The sequence below is a fragment of the Gopherus flavomarginatus genome, chromosome 2 (assembly GCF_025201925.1).
Source record: "Gopherus flavomarginatus isolate rGopFla2 chromosome 2, rGopFla2.mat.asm, whole genome shotgun sequence".
Classification (NCBI taxonomy): domain Eukaryota; kingdom Metazoa; phylum Chordata; order Testudines; family Testudinidae; genus Gopherus; species Gopherus flavomarginatus.
This window is the reverse complement of record NC_066618.1, coordinates 197,750,005-197,765,145: the sequence shown is the minus strand read 5'-3', so window position 1 is coordinate 197,765,145 and position 15,141 is coordinate 197,750,005. Positions and strand designations below refer to the sequence as shown.

At 42.5% G+C, this 15,141-nt stretch overlaps 1 protein-coding gene across 1 annotated transcript in view; it reads left to right on the top strand.

The window, feature by feature from the left end:
• Nucleotides 1-14,621, top strand: part of LOC127044695 (cytosolic non-specific dipeptidase-like) — a 26,516-nt gene extending 11,895 nt beyond the window's left edge. Inside the window, exons 3-11 of the mRNA XM_050939766.1 lie at nucleotides 2,656-2,833; nucleotides 5,771-5,859; nucleotides 6,796-6,996; nucleotides 7,732-7,816; nucleotides 8,641-8,801; nucleotides 10,594-10,758; nucleotides 11,753-11,894; nucleotides 12,429-12,576; nucleotides 13,151-14,621. Coding sequence (XP_050795723.1) covers nucleotides 2,656-2,833; nucleotides 5,771-5,859; nucleotides 6,796-6,996; nucleotides 7,732-7,816; nucleotides 8,641-8,801; nucleotides 10,594-10,758; nucleotides 11,753-11,894; nucleotides 12,429-12,576; nucleotides 13,151-13,220 — 1,239 coding nt within the window. The 3' untranslated portion in view covers nucleotides 13,221-14,621. The remainder of the gene's footprint in view (nucleotides 1-2,655; nucleotides 2,834-5,770; nucleotides 5,860-6,795; nucleotides 6,997-7,731; nucleotides 7,817-8,640; nucleotides 8,802-10,593; nucleotides 10,759-11,752; nucleotides 11,895-12,428; nucleotides 12,577-13,150) is intronic.
• The last annotated feature ends 520 nt before the right edge of the window (nucleotides 14,622-15,141 follow it).

Sequence of the window (15,141 nt, the reverse complement as noted above, 5' to 3'; positions counted from 1 at the left end):
CTGTGCTACAACTTTAAATGTTCCGGGAGCTGGGATTTTCTCTGAAGCCCTGTAGTAACAAGACTCTGGGATGTACTGAAGGAACAACTGAATGTAAAGAGTTGCAGTACAAGCAATAGGTTACAACACATGTGACCACACAACTTCAGTCAGGCCAGCAGATCTTAAATGTTGGCTTTTACACACTAGTGCTCCCATAGGTGACTAGAAGATGCTAGTCTGACAGGTTCTCTCACTAACTGGATATTCTGGGTTTAAAATCTTGTTCCTCTTCCCTCAGAACCTGTAACTTTATAATATGCCACATCTATTCCAAGTAGGGCTGAATGTTGCTAAATCAACACTGACCACATTTCTCAGTTTAAACTGGTAAACTGCAGTTACCAGAAAAACAGCACAGCTGAATGTGTGCATATTTTCCCTTATGCTTACAGTGCACGTGACTTCCTTGGTAAGAGTTAAAAGTACTTTGCCCTGTAACTAAATTATGCCTAGGTTTTTGGAACTGCACAGACCATTCCAACAGAACAGTGGCTGCTTTGGTCATTCATAGTCTTACCAATTGCTCTTCCTCATACATAGTGTAAAGAATGATCCTTGCCCTATTTTTTTTCATCTAGACTAAAATCTAGTTCTTTAATCTTGAAAGGATTTTAAAGCTTGTTCCAGGTAGTGAGGTAACTAACCAAAAGTTAAATACTTGTTAATGGAGGCTTTCCAAACTGAAAGATCCTTGAAAGAACATGATGCTATAAATTTGTTTTTCTCTAAATAGCACCAGTCCTAGCCTCATTATGCTTATCACACATAAGCAGTACCAAAAACTGAAGGAACAAGATTTGCCTTCAGAGGTCTACTGTTGGCTGTGACTATGTACTGAAAGTGAAGCATCTGTCATGAATTTCTTGATGTGATGTGAAGTGATTATTTTAAACTACTTCCCCTCCCCCCACCCCCCAAAAAAACACCTCCTCACCTGAGGAGTTTTACTGAGTGTTAAATTGACTATTGAAGAGAGCAGACATTTCAGCAGTGAATTGTAACACTGCAGGCTGCTGTAATTCAGTTCTCTGGGCAGGGAAGGGCAGTCAGGACACGTCACCTGTATTTTTAACACTGCCTCAGAAGTGTTGGTTTCATATAAATCTCTGTACTTGGTGTGGTCCAGTAAATACATGGCATGTTGCCAAACTCTTCAACAAATAACTTAATGTGTTTTTAGGCTCAGCCTCTGCTATGTGTACAGCTGCAGTTTTTCTAACTGGTTTGTGATGCAGTTTACCTGACTAAACCAGTCCTATTTTGAGTTGTAGCCACATGATAGTTTTGATTCACAGCTGATACTTAACCATGTGTTTCCATACCTACCTTGCTGTCCACTGTAAGACAATGATTGCAGCTATCGCTTGGCATGGTAGTGTGGTGGTGGTGCAGTGAGGCAGTGTACACGGGCCAGCTAGACTCTAGGATGTTCTAGTAGTGACCTAAGCTAAGTTTCCCTCTAAGCCATGTGGTCATGTACCTGCCTGCTAAGCCCCAGCACAGAGCTGCCGGGGCAGGGCACCCCTCCTTGCCAGCCCCAGCATGGAGCTGCTGTGGCCTCTGGGCAGCCTGTACTACCCCAAACTCTTCTGCCCTGCCCCCCCCCCAGAGCCTACGCCCCAATCCTAAGCCCCTTTCTGAACCTCTCATCCCTGGCCCCACCCCAGAGCCTTCCCCACTAGCTGGAGCCCTCACCCTCCTACTTTACCCCCACACACCAACCCTCTGCCCCAGCCCTGAACCCACTCCCACGCTCTGAACCCCTTGGTCCTATTCCCACCACATGAATTTTATGTGCACCAATATGGAGGTGATGTGTCACATAACACCTCCATATTGTTGCACATAACAGTCATTCTGGACATATGGGGGGTGTATGTGTTTTTTGTTTTTTTTTTTTCAATTATTAAAAACAAAAAAAATATTTTGAGGAAACACTGGACCTGAGCCAAACCACTTCAACAGGCCTGGTTGGGGAGGTCTTCTGATCTTTTTGGTTCCCTTGCCCACTAGACAAGATTAATCTGCCCTGGCCTTTGGCATGGGAGAAGTATAGCTAATAAACATTATAAGTGTAAACCACATGTATGGATACACTCCAGATTTAGAGCCAAGCATGCTACTAACTGGGTGTAAAAAGCTCTCATGTGGAGAGGCCATAGTACAACTTAAAGAGTTTTTAGATTCTAGTATTAAACTTGAGTTCAGCTTTTCATATGCTGAGTTAAATGTTGAGTGTCAAACTCTGCACACTTTGTTTAAACAACCTACCTTGTGTGGCTAAGGCTTTCCTCTTAAAATTATAAGCAAGAATGTTAATATAAAGTATTAACTTCACCATCCAAAGTAGCTTAGACCACTTCAGTGTTTTGCTACTTGCACATGGCTTGTAAAATCACTGATTTTTTTTTTTCTCACCCGCTCAGTGCTTAGTTTATCGAACTTGCAAGGGGGGAGAGAGTCAAAACTACTCGAAACATAGATTGTTTCTAACAAAACAAAGTGTGCATGCTTTGATATTTAATCATGCTACAAAGCCAAATCATGGATCTAAAAATTGTGCTTCTAAGTACTTTACCCTCTTCTATATTAAAATGCATCCTATGCTAAAATTCCTCTTATTTCCAGCTCCCTGATGGGTCAGAGATCCCACTACCTCCAATTATTCTTGGCAAACTTGGCTCAGATCCACAAAAGAAAACAGTGTGCGTCTATGGGCATCTGGATGTCCAACCTGCAGCCGTGGACGATGGCTGGGACAGTGAACCCTTCACCTTGGTAGAAAAAGATGGTAAGCGCTACAGTCTTTCTGGAAAGAGTCTTAAACTCCTAACCGGGACAATCTCTCCTGTGGGGAGGATGGAGAATGGAAGAGCTTGCAGCACTAACTTTCAAACCTTCCTCTAAGTGTGTTTAAGAACAAAATGGTAAACAAGCCCTGCCCTTGGAGGGTTCACATTTTTCCCCTTACTTCAAGTTAGAAGTGTTTCCTTCCCTCTCAGTCCAAGCAGTGCTTTCACATTTCCCTCATATCTGCAGTGAAATGTCAGTGTCGAATTTGCCATCGGTTTCCATGGTAACTCACTGGTCATAACCAGTTGTTCACTAAGGCTGAATTCTTGTGCTGTCAACTAGCAGGCCAGATGAAGGGAAGTAGCTCTGCATTACCTTTGATTCTGGGCTGCAGCAGGCACCAAAACCACTCCTGGCATAATTTACAGTCCGCTGGGCCATGGTTACAGCACCTCCCCTGGGCTGCCCGTGCCTTGCAGCACAAGCCAGAATGGCCATTATGGTGTCTGCTTCAGCTTAGCTAGGTGGGGTTTGGCCACTGCACGAGAAGGCATCACAGAACAGTGCAAGCTGCTTTGTACAAAACTTGTGCATGGGAGAATTTTTTTTCCCCCTGAACAGACTGGTATTGAAGGGCTATGGGGGGGGGGGGCACATCTCTCTTGGTGAGATGTTACAACTATTCTTGCTCTCACACAGCCACCCATGCGGGGAGGGATAGCTCAGCGATTTGAGCATTGGCCTGCTAAACCCAGGGTTGTGAGTTCAATCCTTGACGGGGCCACTTAGGGATTTGGGGCAAAATCAGTACTTGGTGCTGCTAGTGAAGGCAGAGGGCTGTACTCAATGACCTTTTTAGGGTCCCTTCCTGCACTGAGGGGGGTGTGTGTGTGTGTGTGTGTGTATAACATACACACATGTAAATCATGCTGAAAATACTTCCTTCCTCCTCCCTGATTCTTTAATGCCTGCCCTGCTATGATGGTCCCTCTCCATGTTTCAGCAGATCACAAGTTATCTTCATGGTCCTGAGATTCAAAGGTTGTATGACTAAAAATCTATTGGCAAGATAGGCCACACTAGCTTAAATTGATCGTTAGCTTAGATGCATATGATCTATCAGTGCCTTACACACAGGCTACATAAGCCTATTGCTTTTTGATAATCACTTGGTGTTATTCAGCCTCATGTGTTTGGAGTGACTTGGACTTGATCACTGCTGGTAGTTAGAGCAAAGGGCTGCACTGTGTCATTGGCTTTGGTTCCACTGTGCCACTGGAGCAGCACAAAGGGGTAGTAGAGTTGCATAACAAGGGCTGATGATTCCTCTAGTGTAATGAAACCTGAGGCTTGATGGAACTGTTTCTGCCCTGCCCTGCATTGCTAGTGCTGGCACATAGAGGGCATAGCCAGAGCTCTGCTGCAATTGGGCAATCCTCCCATGGTGTAAGGGTTCCCCTAGGGATCACTATATAACTTGTCTAGGAGTCCTGAGACTGCTCTGTTCTGGTTCCTAAACCAGCTGGCCTTAAGTTTGTAGGGATGGAAGATGCATATAGAGACCTTTTACTCTTTTGGGGTCTCATGCTGAGAACAACTTGGTTAGACTCCAGGACTGAGCGCATAGTACTTAGAGGTACCTATTCATTAACATTTCTTGGCTTGAGAGAACTGTATTAACAACCTTCAAGTCGTCTTAATATTTCAGTGTAGCAAAACAGTGTAAAATGTTGTCCTTGCTTTCTTTCACACAGGGAATAGTAGAATGTGTTTTGTCTCTTCAGAAATGTGCTGGGCTAAAGGATCATTTTAATAAAATAGCACCAAATGCTTGATTAGACTTCTAAATGCACAGGGCTGAGACTTCACATGCAAATCATCAGTTTAGCTTTAGTTGCTCTTGAACACTGAGACTGATAGCAATTTATACAGTCACATCAGAGGTTGGAAGCTGAACTATACAGGAAAGCACTAATTTATAAAAAGTGTATTTCTGGACTACACCATTAAACTTGCTGACAAAATAAATGTATACACCTGGTATGTTATACCTTCTTGGTATGAAGGTGAACCTAATCTACAGACACTAAATGATTTTAAAGCAGTACCCTGCAGAATACTGTGTTTTTTGACTGTTTGGGGAGGAGGGGAGTGTTACAGATTTTTAAGGCCAGAAGGGATCATTAGATTATCTATTTTGACCTCCTGTATATCACAGGCCATAGGATTTCTCTCTTACTGCCCCCTCCCCTCCCCATTGAACTCAATAACTTGTTAGACTAAAGCATATCTTTCTAGAAAGGCATGCATTCATTGATTTAATGACTTCAAGGGACAGAGAATCCACCCGTTCTCTTGGTAGCTTGTTCCAGTTGTTAGTTACCCTCACTATTTAAAAACATGCCTTAATTTTCATTTGAATTTGTCTGGCATCAGCTTCCAGCCACCAGTTCTTTAGTACCTGGGATTTAGAATGCTTTCCTGCTACTACTAGTTTCACTGATAGTCTGTACTTGGCTGTGGGGGAAATAGCAGGGACTTGGCTCTGAAGTCAACTTAGAGCTCTTGTGACTTGATCACTTGTTCTCCAACCATGCTTTTTCTGCTGATTTTTGTGGTTTTTTTTATGAAAACGAGTTTTCAATCTTGTAAAGATTTTTTCAATGGAAAACTTCAGTTTCTATCAAACCTGATGCTAGGCCACAACTCTGAGCCTAAAGTGTCAAGTAATGCTGGCAATGCCAGCTGGAAGAATCTGAGGCAAAGCTGAAGACACTAGTGCTAAGAATATCTGATGTGAGCAGCATATTGCTAGCATATTATGGTTTGCCTGTGTGGGTTAAAGTATATCTTGGACAATCTGTATGCACAGGATTTTGTACAGACTTTCTCCCCCACCATATCTAACTCTTCTCCCTGTATCTGGCCACTGTAGGAAAACTGTACGGGCGAGGGTCAACAGATGACAAAGGTCCGGTGCTTGCCTGGCTGAATGCCCTAGAAGCTTATCAACAAATTAAACAGGTATTGTACCTAGAGTATATTCTGCTAAACTCTGCTTGTTAGTATAAGGCAGTACAAAGGTTGTCCTAGCAACAGGTTAGTCAAAAGTCTAGTGAATGATACAGTAATGGTGAGCTGTCAGTCTGAGATAAAATCAGTACTGTCATTTTGTGTAGTTAGATACTATATTCTAATTGCTCAACTTAGTTATAGCATAACTAGTTTGTTGGCTGGTCAGCTTTGTGTCTTTCTGAGCAGCAATTAGGACACTTATTACAGTTTTACTCTTTCTTATTAGCCAAACATGGAATGAGACCACAGTAGAAAATTGTTGGAACCTCTTTCAGGAGAATCAGTCAAGCCTAGCCAGGTCCACTAAGGGCTTTTTGTCAAAAGCAGCTCTGCCTTGATTTTTTTTTTAACAGTTTGACTGAGGAGTAAAACTGGTGTGTAGTTTGAGGCTGGGAGAGGCAACAAGTTGAGACTGCCACTGAATTTGCAACTCTGCCAAGTTTAGGAAGATAATCTAACTTGGAATAGGAATATGATCAGAAATGTAGTTCAGTTTGCCTGTTGAAAATCACTACTATGCCTCAACCCCTATATTATAGTAGAACAGTAAAGCTGACTTTCTGAGAAGTGGCATGTCTTTTCTTTTTAGTAAAGCTCACTGCATGTTCCTTACATGCAATCATCATGATCCTTCTTTAAAAAACATTTGGTACCAGCTGCCTGTGATTCCATAGGAATATGAATAGATGGAACTGTCTACCTCTCTGTAGTAGGCAGTGTCTATGGGCTTCTCTTCTGGGGGGTGTGTGTGTGTGTGTGTGTGAACCGATATAACACTGTTCTTGGGAGCCAAAGAAGCGTGCCATGTTATAGGTGAAACTGCATTATATTGAACTTGCTTTGATCTGCAATGTTGAATGTTTCCATGCTGCTTTCACTCCAAAGGAAATCCCAGTAAATGTCAAGTTCTGTCTGGAAGGCATGGAGGAGTCTGGCTCTGAAGGCCTAGATGAGCTGATTGTTGCTCAAAAAGACACTTTCTTCAAAGATGTGGACTATGTTTGCATCTCCGACAACTACTGGCTAGGCAAGAGGAAGCCGTGTATTACATATGGCCTCAGGGGAATCTGCTACTTTTTCATAGAGGTAAAGTTCTGAAGAGTAAACCATTCATTTCTGTATTTGAAAGTCACGTTGCGCACAAACTAAATCTTTTTGTTTAAAGAACTATCGTTTTAATTCTTGGCATTAATATCTTTGTACATCCATTGCTGATCTACATGTGGTGTGGTCTGTTTGGTTTTTTTTAAAATGAGCCATTGTATCTTCCCGTCTGATATAACTAGCTCTATTCCTGTATGCCCCATGCATAGCACCCTTCACCCCTCTGCCCCCAACACCCCATGAACAATGCTATCATGCTTTGGGAGGAGGGCTTACCTCTAAAACTGTTGTACAGGATATTTTGCTGACATTAGCAATGATTCAAACATCCCTAGTGCCAAGTTGTAGCTCGGATCTTTTAATCCAGGCAACTGACCTCCTGTAAGTGAGGCAAGATACCCATAGGTTGAACAACATGGCAGATGGTTTTTGTAAGTACTGTCAACTTATGGCCTTGAATCAGCTTGCAAGGCCTTTGGAGTAGGAAATGTGCTAAAAAGTGTACAAGTGTAGCAGGGGACAACAGGGCCCCAATCCTGGTGGAGGCCTCTTGCTGCTATCGCACTCAAATAATAAACTGTCTGCTCCAGATGCTTTCAGTATAGCACTCTGCTACCTCAATGTGTTTGCTGATTTTTACTGGGGTATAGGCCATTGAGGGGTTATTAAAAACATGGAGGAAACTGTCTGATTACAAGCTTGTTTGCTTCACACCAGGTGGAATGCAGTGACAAAGACCTTCACTCTGGAGTTTATGGTGGCTCAGTACATGAGGCCATGACTGATCTCATTGCTCTGATGGGTAAGAGAAACATATTTGCCTTTTATGCTACAGCCTCTGTTGCCCAGTCCATGCTTGACTAACTGTCCTATATATAATGCGTAGTAATGAAGCTCTTCAATTCAAGTTAAAACGGTTAATTTACACTGTAAAGGGCTCCAATGTCAAATTTACTGGACACTGTTTGACTGACTTTAAAATTAGCCAACCCCACTGAAATGGTGACATTCCAGGAGAGACATGCAGGAGAAACTGCAGGCAAAATGCCCTAGACACTGAAATACCCACCTGAGGAAGGAGTCATTGTTTTGATTATTTTCATCAAGGTTTTAGGGAAAGCTGAGGAAGACCTTGACTTATGGTCTTGGAGCTCAGACTTGTCAGTAAATGGCTGCTTCCCTGACAGTCATCTTGTAAAATGTAATTTACAACTCTCCATAGAAGAATCTGATTTCAAATCTAGTCTGACAAAGAGGTTTATAATTAGAGTTCAAGGAAATGCAGGTCTCGAATATACCTATTGCATGAGTCACTTCACAACTAGAGCTGACCTGAAGAATTGCCAAGTGTCTCAACTGGACTGTACACAGTTGTAGCCACCCTATTTATAGTATATAGAGAGAGCTTTCAGTGGGTTAACTAGTCCTCAAGAGTAGCCTCTAACCTGTGTCTCTAGAACTGCATTTCTTCTTCCTGTTTGTCTCCTGACAAAGGAAGTGTTTAAAGAAACCAAGGTTTCAAATGACAGGTTTTGATTTTTAATGGTAACATGGAAGCACCACTCTTCAGAGTGTTGCTTCCAAGTCTGGTATCAGATACTGATCTTGCAGGCTTTTCTTTTGTAGGCTCCCTTCTGGATAAGAGAGGGAAAATCCTCATTCCTGGCCTTAATGAAGCAGTGGCGCCACTTACTGATGAGGAGCTGGAGTTGTATGAGAAGATTGACTTTGACCTGAAGGAATATGCAAAAGATGTGGGAGCAACGAAACTACTCCATGACACACAGGTGCAGAGTTTTCTTTCCTTTTCTGTCTCCACCGCTAAAATTCCTTTCTGCTGTACAGATTCAAGGTATTCTAGGCTGAAGACTTCACTGCATCTGTGAGGGACACTTCAGTGCCAAATTCATCTATTGAGTCAGCTGTAATTTAGTTTTTTTTTCCATAGGCAGAATATCATGACTTCATGACACAAAGCTCCTGCTGCTATATGCTAGTGTGCACTGCATTTTAGTGAACTGGGAAACAGGTTTTATAGCAAAACCAGAAGCCAATCCCAAAGGGTAGGTAGCATGTATCTCCCACAAGTGTCCCTTCCTGTTTAAAATAGCTCATCCCACTGCAGGATTGTTACCTACAGTAATGGACGCTGTCACCATAGTACATACACGTTATCAGACTTTTTTAGTGTGTGGCTTACACTAGTTTTAAAGATGTACCTTATGTCAAGGTAATATTCAAAGTCTCTAGGAAGAGAACTGGTCTTGGCTAACTCATTTAGCTTAGACTCCTAAGTGTCTTTTTCTTTACATGTTCTTAGATCTAACTTCTCATGCAGCAGTTTCACATCCCCTCCTCCCTCCCCCAATGTCCTGTTTACCCTCTCATTGGATCTTTCAATCTGCATCCTTACTCCATTGTGCTTGCATAGAGATGGAAGGGTATTGTAGATACAATAATTACTCTTAAAAGGCCAATAGCTATCATATTTCTCTACATATTAAATGTAGAAGAAACACTAGTATCTCAGATGCAACTGACAAATGTTGGTCCTCTTCTAATGGTGATTGTCTGATTATGCAGTAATGCTAACAGTAAAGGCCCTTAGCTAGTTATTAACATGTCACCAGATTCTTAAACCTTTGACACAAGTTTGCGAAGTCTGAACTTCTCATACATAACATCTTAACAAGAATCGCAGGACTATTCCAAAACAACATGGAATTCCTGTACATGCTGTTCATGTGTAGTAAGATGCAAGTGTATTAAACCCTTAACATAAATAAGCATAGGAAACTTTTTGTATCTCTGATTCTAAAAGGCAGAACATTGCTTTCTCAGCCTTGTATAATCCTCTCCCACAAATTTTGCACTCTGCACCCCCGCCCCCTCCATCCTCAAAACAATGCTGATCTGTCAAATACTGACAACACAACTGACTTCCCAAGCTGATCCTCTGCTTCTCTGGCTGTGCAGAGCTGCCAGAGACTATCTCAAATGGCAGCCCTACTGATTATAACGATGGGTAAATGGTATGCACAAATAGAACAAGTTGTCTTGTAACTTTGGCTGCCAGAACTAATATGGAACACTATATAAATGTTACTCTACCAACTGTTTCCAGATTAGATATGAAGGAAGAATCAAATCGGTTGGCGAAGCTTAGCCGGTCAGAAATCCTAGGGAAATGAGATTTCAAGATGAATTCTTGATTAAATGGCAGTCCCAATGTTGCACATCAATGGAACCTATTGAGAAGAGCTGTTACCCACCACTGGGCAAAAGCCTCCTTTAAAGACTGCTTTTATCAGACCTAAACTAAATTTTCAGGGTAGGAATTGACTGTCTTTCAGAGAGAACTAATTCAGATACTGTAGGTGGGCACCTTGTTCAAATTGCTGCTTCAGTCGCTATCTATGCTTGAACCAGACAGACGTGGTTTAATGCAGGTTGTCTTGCCTGCCTTCAGTAACTACTTTTTTGTCTCGAAATTATGGCTATAAATAACTTCGAGATGGCTAAAGAGCTCTTGGCAGTTCCCCTGTAATCTTAACTCTTAAGTTTTCCATCTTTCTGCAGACAGATATCCTAATGCACAGGTGGCGATACCCATCCTTATCTCTCCACGGAATTGAAGGAGCCTTCTCTGCCTCAGGAGCCAAGACTGTGATTCCACGGAAAGTAACTGGCAAATTCTCAATCAGGCTAGTGCCCGACATGACTCCAGAAGATGTTGCCAAACAGGTAGGTATAAGCTGAGAATGGCTGAATCTTTGCTTTTAAAAAAATCCCACTTCCACCCTTGTACGAGTCTGAACAGTGTTAGAACTGCTGCTGTGGTTGCAGGGTTTTATCTTCTCTGCTGTCCTCTACCTCTTCAGATCTTTATTTGGTTCCAGCAGATATAGGCTGCATCTTAGTTATGACATGACCATAAACTGAAGTTTTTGATATGGTGTTCGTGTCTTAGTCCAGCTGTGATAAGTATTTGATAGTTATAAACTATTTAACTCCAGGGTGCATTATAGACTGCTCCAATAACACTTGAATGCCTCACTTGCATAAATCTGATACCTAGTGGGTTGACATCCACTGAAGGTCAATAACTTCTGGCTTAGTGAGCTTTCACCTTAAGGCTGATAGGCTGGATCTTACAGGGTGTGGCAACTTTCAGGGTCAGACTTCCAAATGCTCAGCACCCTGAAACACCCACTGAGAACCACCAAGCAGCTGGGTGCTGAGTTGTGTTTTTTTGTTTTTGTTTTTTTTTCTGAAGATTTAGCCATTGTATAAGGAGCTTCTTGAGGCAGGAGTTGTCTCTGTGTGCAGTACCTATCACAGTGTAAGGTTCCAAGCTGATGGGGCTTCTGTGTGTTACTATAATTCTAACAGCAATCTAGCCAAGTCTTAAAATAGAAGATATCTTAGCTAGTTTGGCAGTTGACCTCTTGTTAATCTAGATTTATGATGTGTTTAACTGACTCTCTCTCCTCCTTTTTTTTTTTTTTTTTTTTAATAATATAATTCTAGCACTGCCCACAAGGTGCTTTCAGTATACAGGAGGACACTGTCCCTGCTCTGAGTTTGTGTTACAATAACAGCCTCCAGGCAGACATTTCCTGCTACATTAGCTTCACTTACAATCTGTCTATCTAGTAAGACGACACAACAGGAACTAATAACACTTCTGAATGTGTTAATCCTAGACTTCTAATTGTTCAATCCTTTGGTACAAAAGGTTCAGGACTACCTCACCACAAAGTTTGCTGAGCTGGAAAGTCCCAATAAGTTCAGAGTATACATGAGCCATGGTGGAAAACCTTGGGTGTCAGATTTCAATCATCCCCACTACATGGCTGGCAGAAGAGCGATGAGGACAGGTCAGTGGACTTAAATTCTCAAGTTTTAGGTCTAGCCTGTTCTGACACATCACATGTTGATATCACTAGTGCCAGCATTAAATGGTGATATCAACGTAGCAGCAAGATGTGTCAGGATTGTACAGTATGGCTGGTAAGCAAGGAGCTATGCCAGTATAATATCAAGATGTACACAGTCCTACTTGGTCAATACTAGCATGAGAACTCAAGGAGCTGCAGCAAGTAGTGGGTCAATAGGAAGTGTTTTACCTTAGCATCATACTAGAACCAGTCCATTGACTCTGGCTTAATGGTTTGTGTTCATTAAACTCTAGAAGGTGGGGATCAGGAAGCCAGTTCTGCTTTTTTGGTTGCACCCTCCTCATAGCAGAAAATATTGGCCACCAGTGGGTTACATCTGTCCTTTGGAGTTCTTTGGGATCTCTAAAGATGGCAGGTGATCTAGTAAGGAAACATGCTGGGGAAGATGCAACAACTCAGGAAAACTGACACAAATGATACTTTTTTTTTTTTTGTTTGTTTGTTTTTTTTTAGTCTTTGAAGTTGAGCCAGACTTGACAAGAGAGGGAGGAAGCATTCCTGTCACTCTGACCTTCCAAGAGGCAACAGGCAAAAATGTAATGCTGCTTCCTGTTGGAGCTGCAGATGATGGTGCCCATTCTCAAAATGAGAAACTGAACAGGTAAGGGACACCATGGTGTCTTGATGAACTGGGTGAAGTTTTTGTCCAAAAATGCAGATTTAACAACAGCCAAAGCATTTCAATGTTTCACTTTGCGTTTTCCTTCAATTTTATTAGAATACAAACATTAAATGCCCCCAAATCAAAATGTTTCGGGTTGAACAAAACAGGTCATTGGTTTGATCAAGTGTAGTTTTGGAATTGCAGCCATACCAAAAAGCAGTTATTTGCAGAGCTCTACTTATTACTGTACCAGCTGGGGGCCATAGCACAAGGCTTGAAATGCACTAATACCCACCTGTGGTGCTGGTTGCTCTCTCCTTTCTCTCTGAAAGGATTTATTGTGCTCTTTCTGTAGAGGAGCTATGACTGGGTGTACTAAAGACTCACTGCATACAGTCGCTTGCAATTCTACAGTCTTGCTAGCTTCCTCTTTGCTTAACTTCTCCCAGACGGTTGGTCTGGCAGCTCTTGATGCAGGCAGAATGCACTGGTGTTGCAGATACTGATGTCAGTGAGTGCTCACAAGAGTCCAGATCAGACTAATTCACAAAACTCTTCTCCTCCTCCCCAGGTATAACTACATCCAGGGAGTGAAGCTGCTTGGTGCATACCTATATGAGGTATCACAACTAAAGGACTGAACTAAGGTGGTGAAAATCCCAAACATGAAATCCATTTTGTGGTTCAGAGTTCTGGAAATCCTGCTGACAAGCAAGCTCAGACTATCAAATACCTGCAGCTTTACTTCTCCTCTCGACCTCCCAGTGATTCTCCCCCTCCTACTTTTCACCAACCAACACTCAAACTCCTGCAAGGGAAAAGCATCAGCCCCCCACTCTAGAAATCCTGGAACACCCAGTACCAAAATACTGCTTCCAGTGCACACTCCATTCCAACTCTCCAGCTACAGAAGGAGTGAAGAGACCCTTTCCAAGGACTGTCACCAAAATCTGACAAGTGGTTCTGAATCACATCACACCTGCCCTTTCTGCTTCTCTGAATCCAGCCTATAGCTTGCCATAGGCACTCTTCCCCTGGCTTCTTTAAGACCGAAGTGAGAACAAACATTCTTCCAGCTTCATTAAACTAGCTAATCCGCTAAAGAACTCTACATCTTGACCACCTGCAGTAACTCTAGAAGGCTAATCTAGACTCCATGGTAAGTCCTGGAAGCACTTGAAGTGACCAACTACAAAGAGTATACCATTACAGCTTGCAGGAATTCTAGGGCTATCTCTGCCTCGCTGACGAGGCTAGGGGTGGAATTGTTAACTTGTTGTCTGTAGCTCTTACTGTTCATGCTTGTTGCATCAAGGTCTGCAGACAATTCTGGATATAAAGCATGCAATGAAGTTGGCTTTGTACTTACGTAAATTCTGCTAAATTAAAAAAAACTATCACTTGGCTACTGGGTTTCTTTTCAAATACCTTATCTGAGATGGTAAAGATCAATTCTGGCCCATGGACACCAGCCCACCACCATAAGGGCCATAAAAGAACTAAGTGGCTCTTTGGTGCAAGAATATCATGGCTAGAAGGAAAACAGGGAGGAGGGAGTGCAGCACTGATTGGGCAATTTGTATCTGTATCTGGGCAGACCTGGGGAAGCTCCTGTAGATGTGAGCACAATTCCAAATCATCCAAGAGTAAAATGAAGCATTAAGTCTTACCTGCTTGCTGTGGAAATACTCCTAATGCACTTGGGGGGTGACACTAATGTGGTCAACCAGAAGCCCTCTTTTCCCCCATCTTCCCTCCATAGAGCCCAGGACTTAAAACCCTCCTGAGAGCTGAAGCAACTCAGAGAGCAACCGCAGACTTGGACAGCCTGAGCCCAGGACAGCACTCCTGTCCACCTTCCTCACCCCTCCCCCAATCCCTTCTGACATTACTTCCAGATTTGGCCAGTTATGCATGTGTGAGTATGGAAGTGGGTTAGGGCTTAGGGCATTAACACTTTCTTTCTTCCCCTGAGTGATGTAGGAGTGTTCCCAGCACTCTCTGCTGTTTTATTATTTTTATCAATAAAGCTTGAAAGTTTAGATACTTGTTGTCATCTTCCCCAAAAAGATCCTGTGGCCCCAGCCTGACCAACTGTGGCCCCAGGCATACTGGTAACAAAAAATCTGTCACAATAAAATTCATTAATAGGTGGAAGGCTTTCCTTTATAGCTTGCCTCTAGTTCCGGAGTGTGTGTGTGTGGTTGTTAAAATACTGACTTGCCATTAGAATTCCTTCTTTTGCATGCAATGGTTCAATGTTTAGGTGTGCTTATTCCTGAACCATGCAAAAACATTCCAGAAAAAAGTCTTCCCCCTGCACTTTGACACTTCTCCAGAAGATTAACTACCTATGCAATACAATCAATATGACTAAACCCCTCTGGGGCAGGGAGATGATGTAAGGCATGGGACAAAGTCCATGACTAGCATGTCATGCACGAGCCCTAACCCTGTAAAGAAGGTGAATTTAGAGTGGGGTTAAATGGCCTATTCAGCTAAATAAATGTACCTCTCAATGATGGCTGTTGAGAGAGTTGGGATGTGTACAGTTGTGTGCAT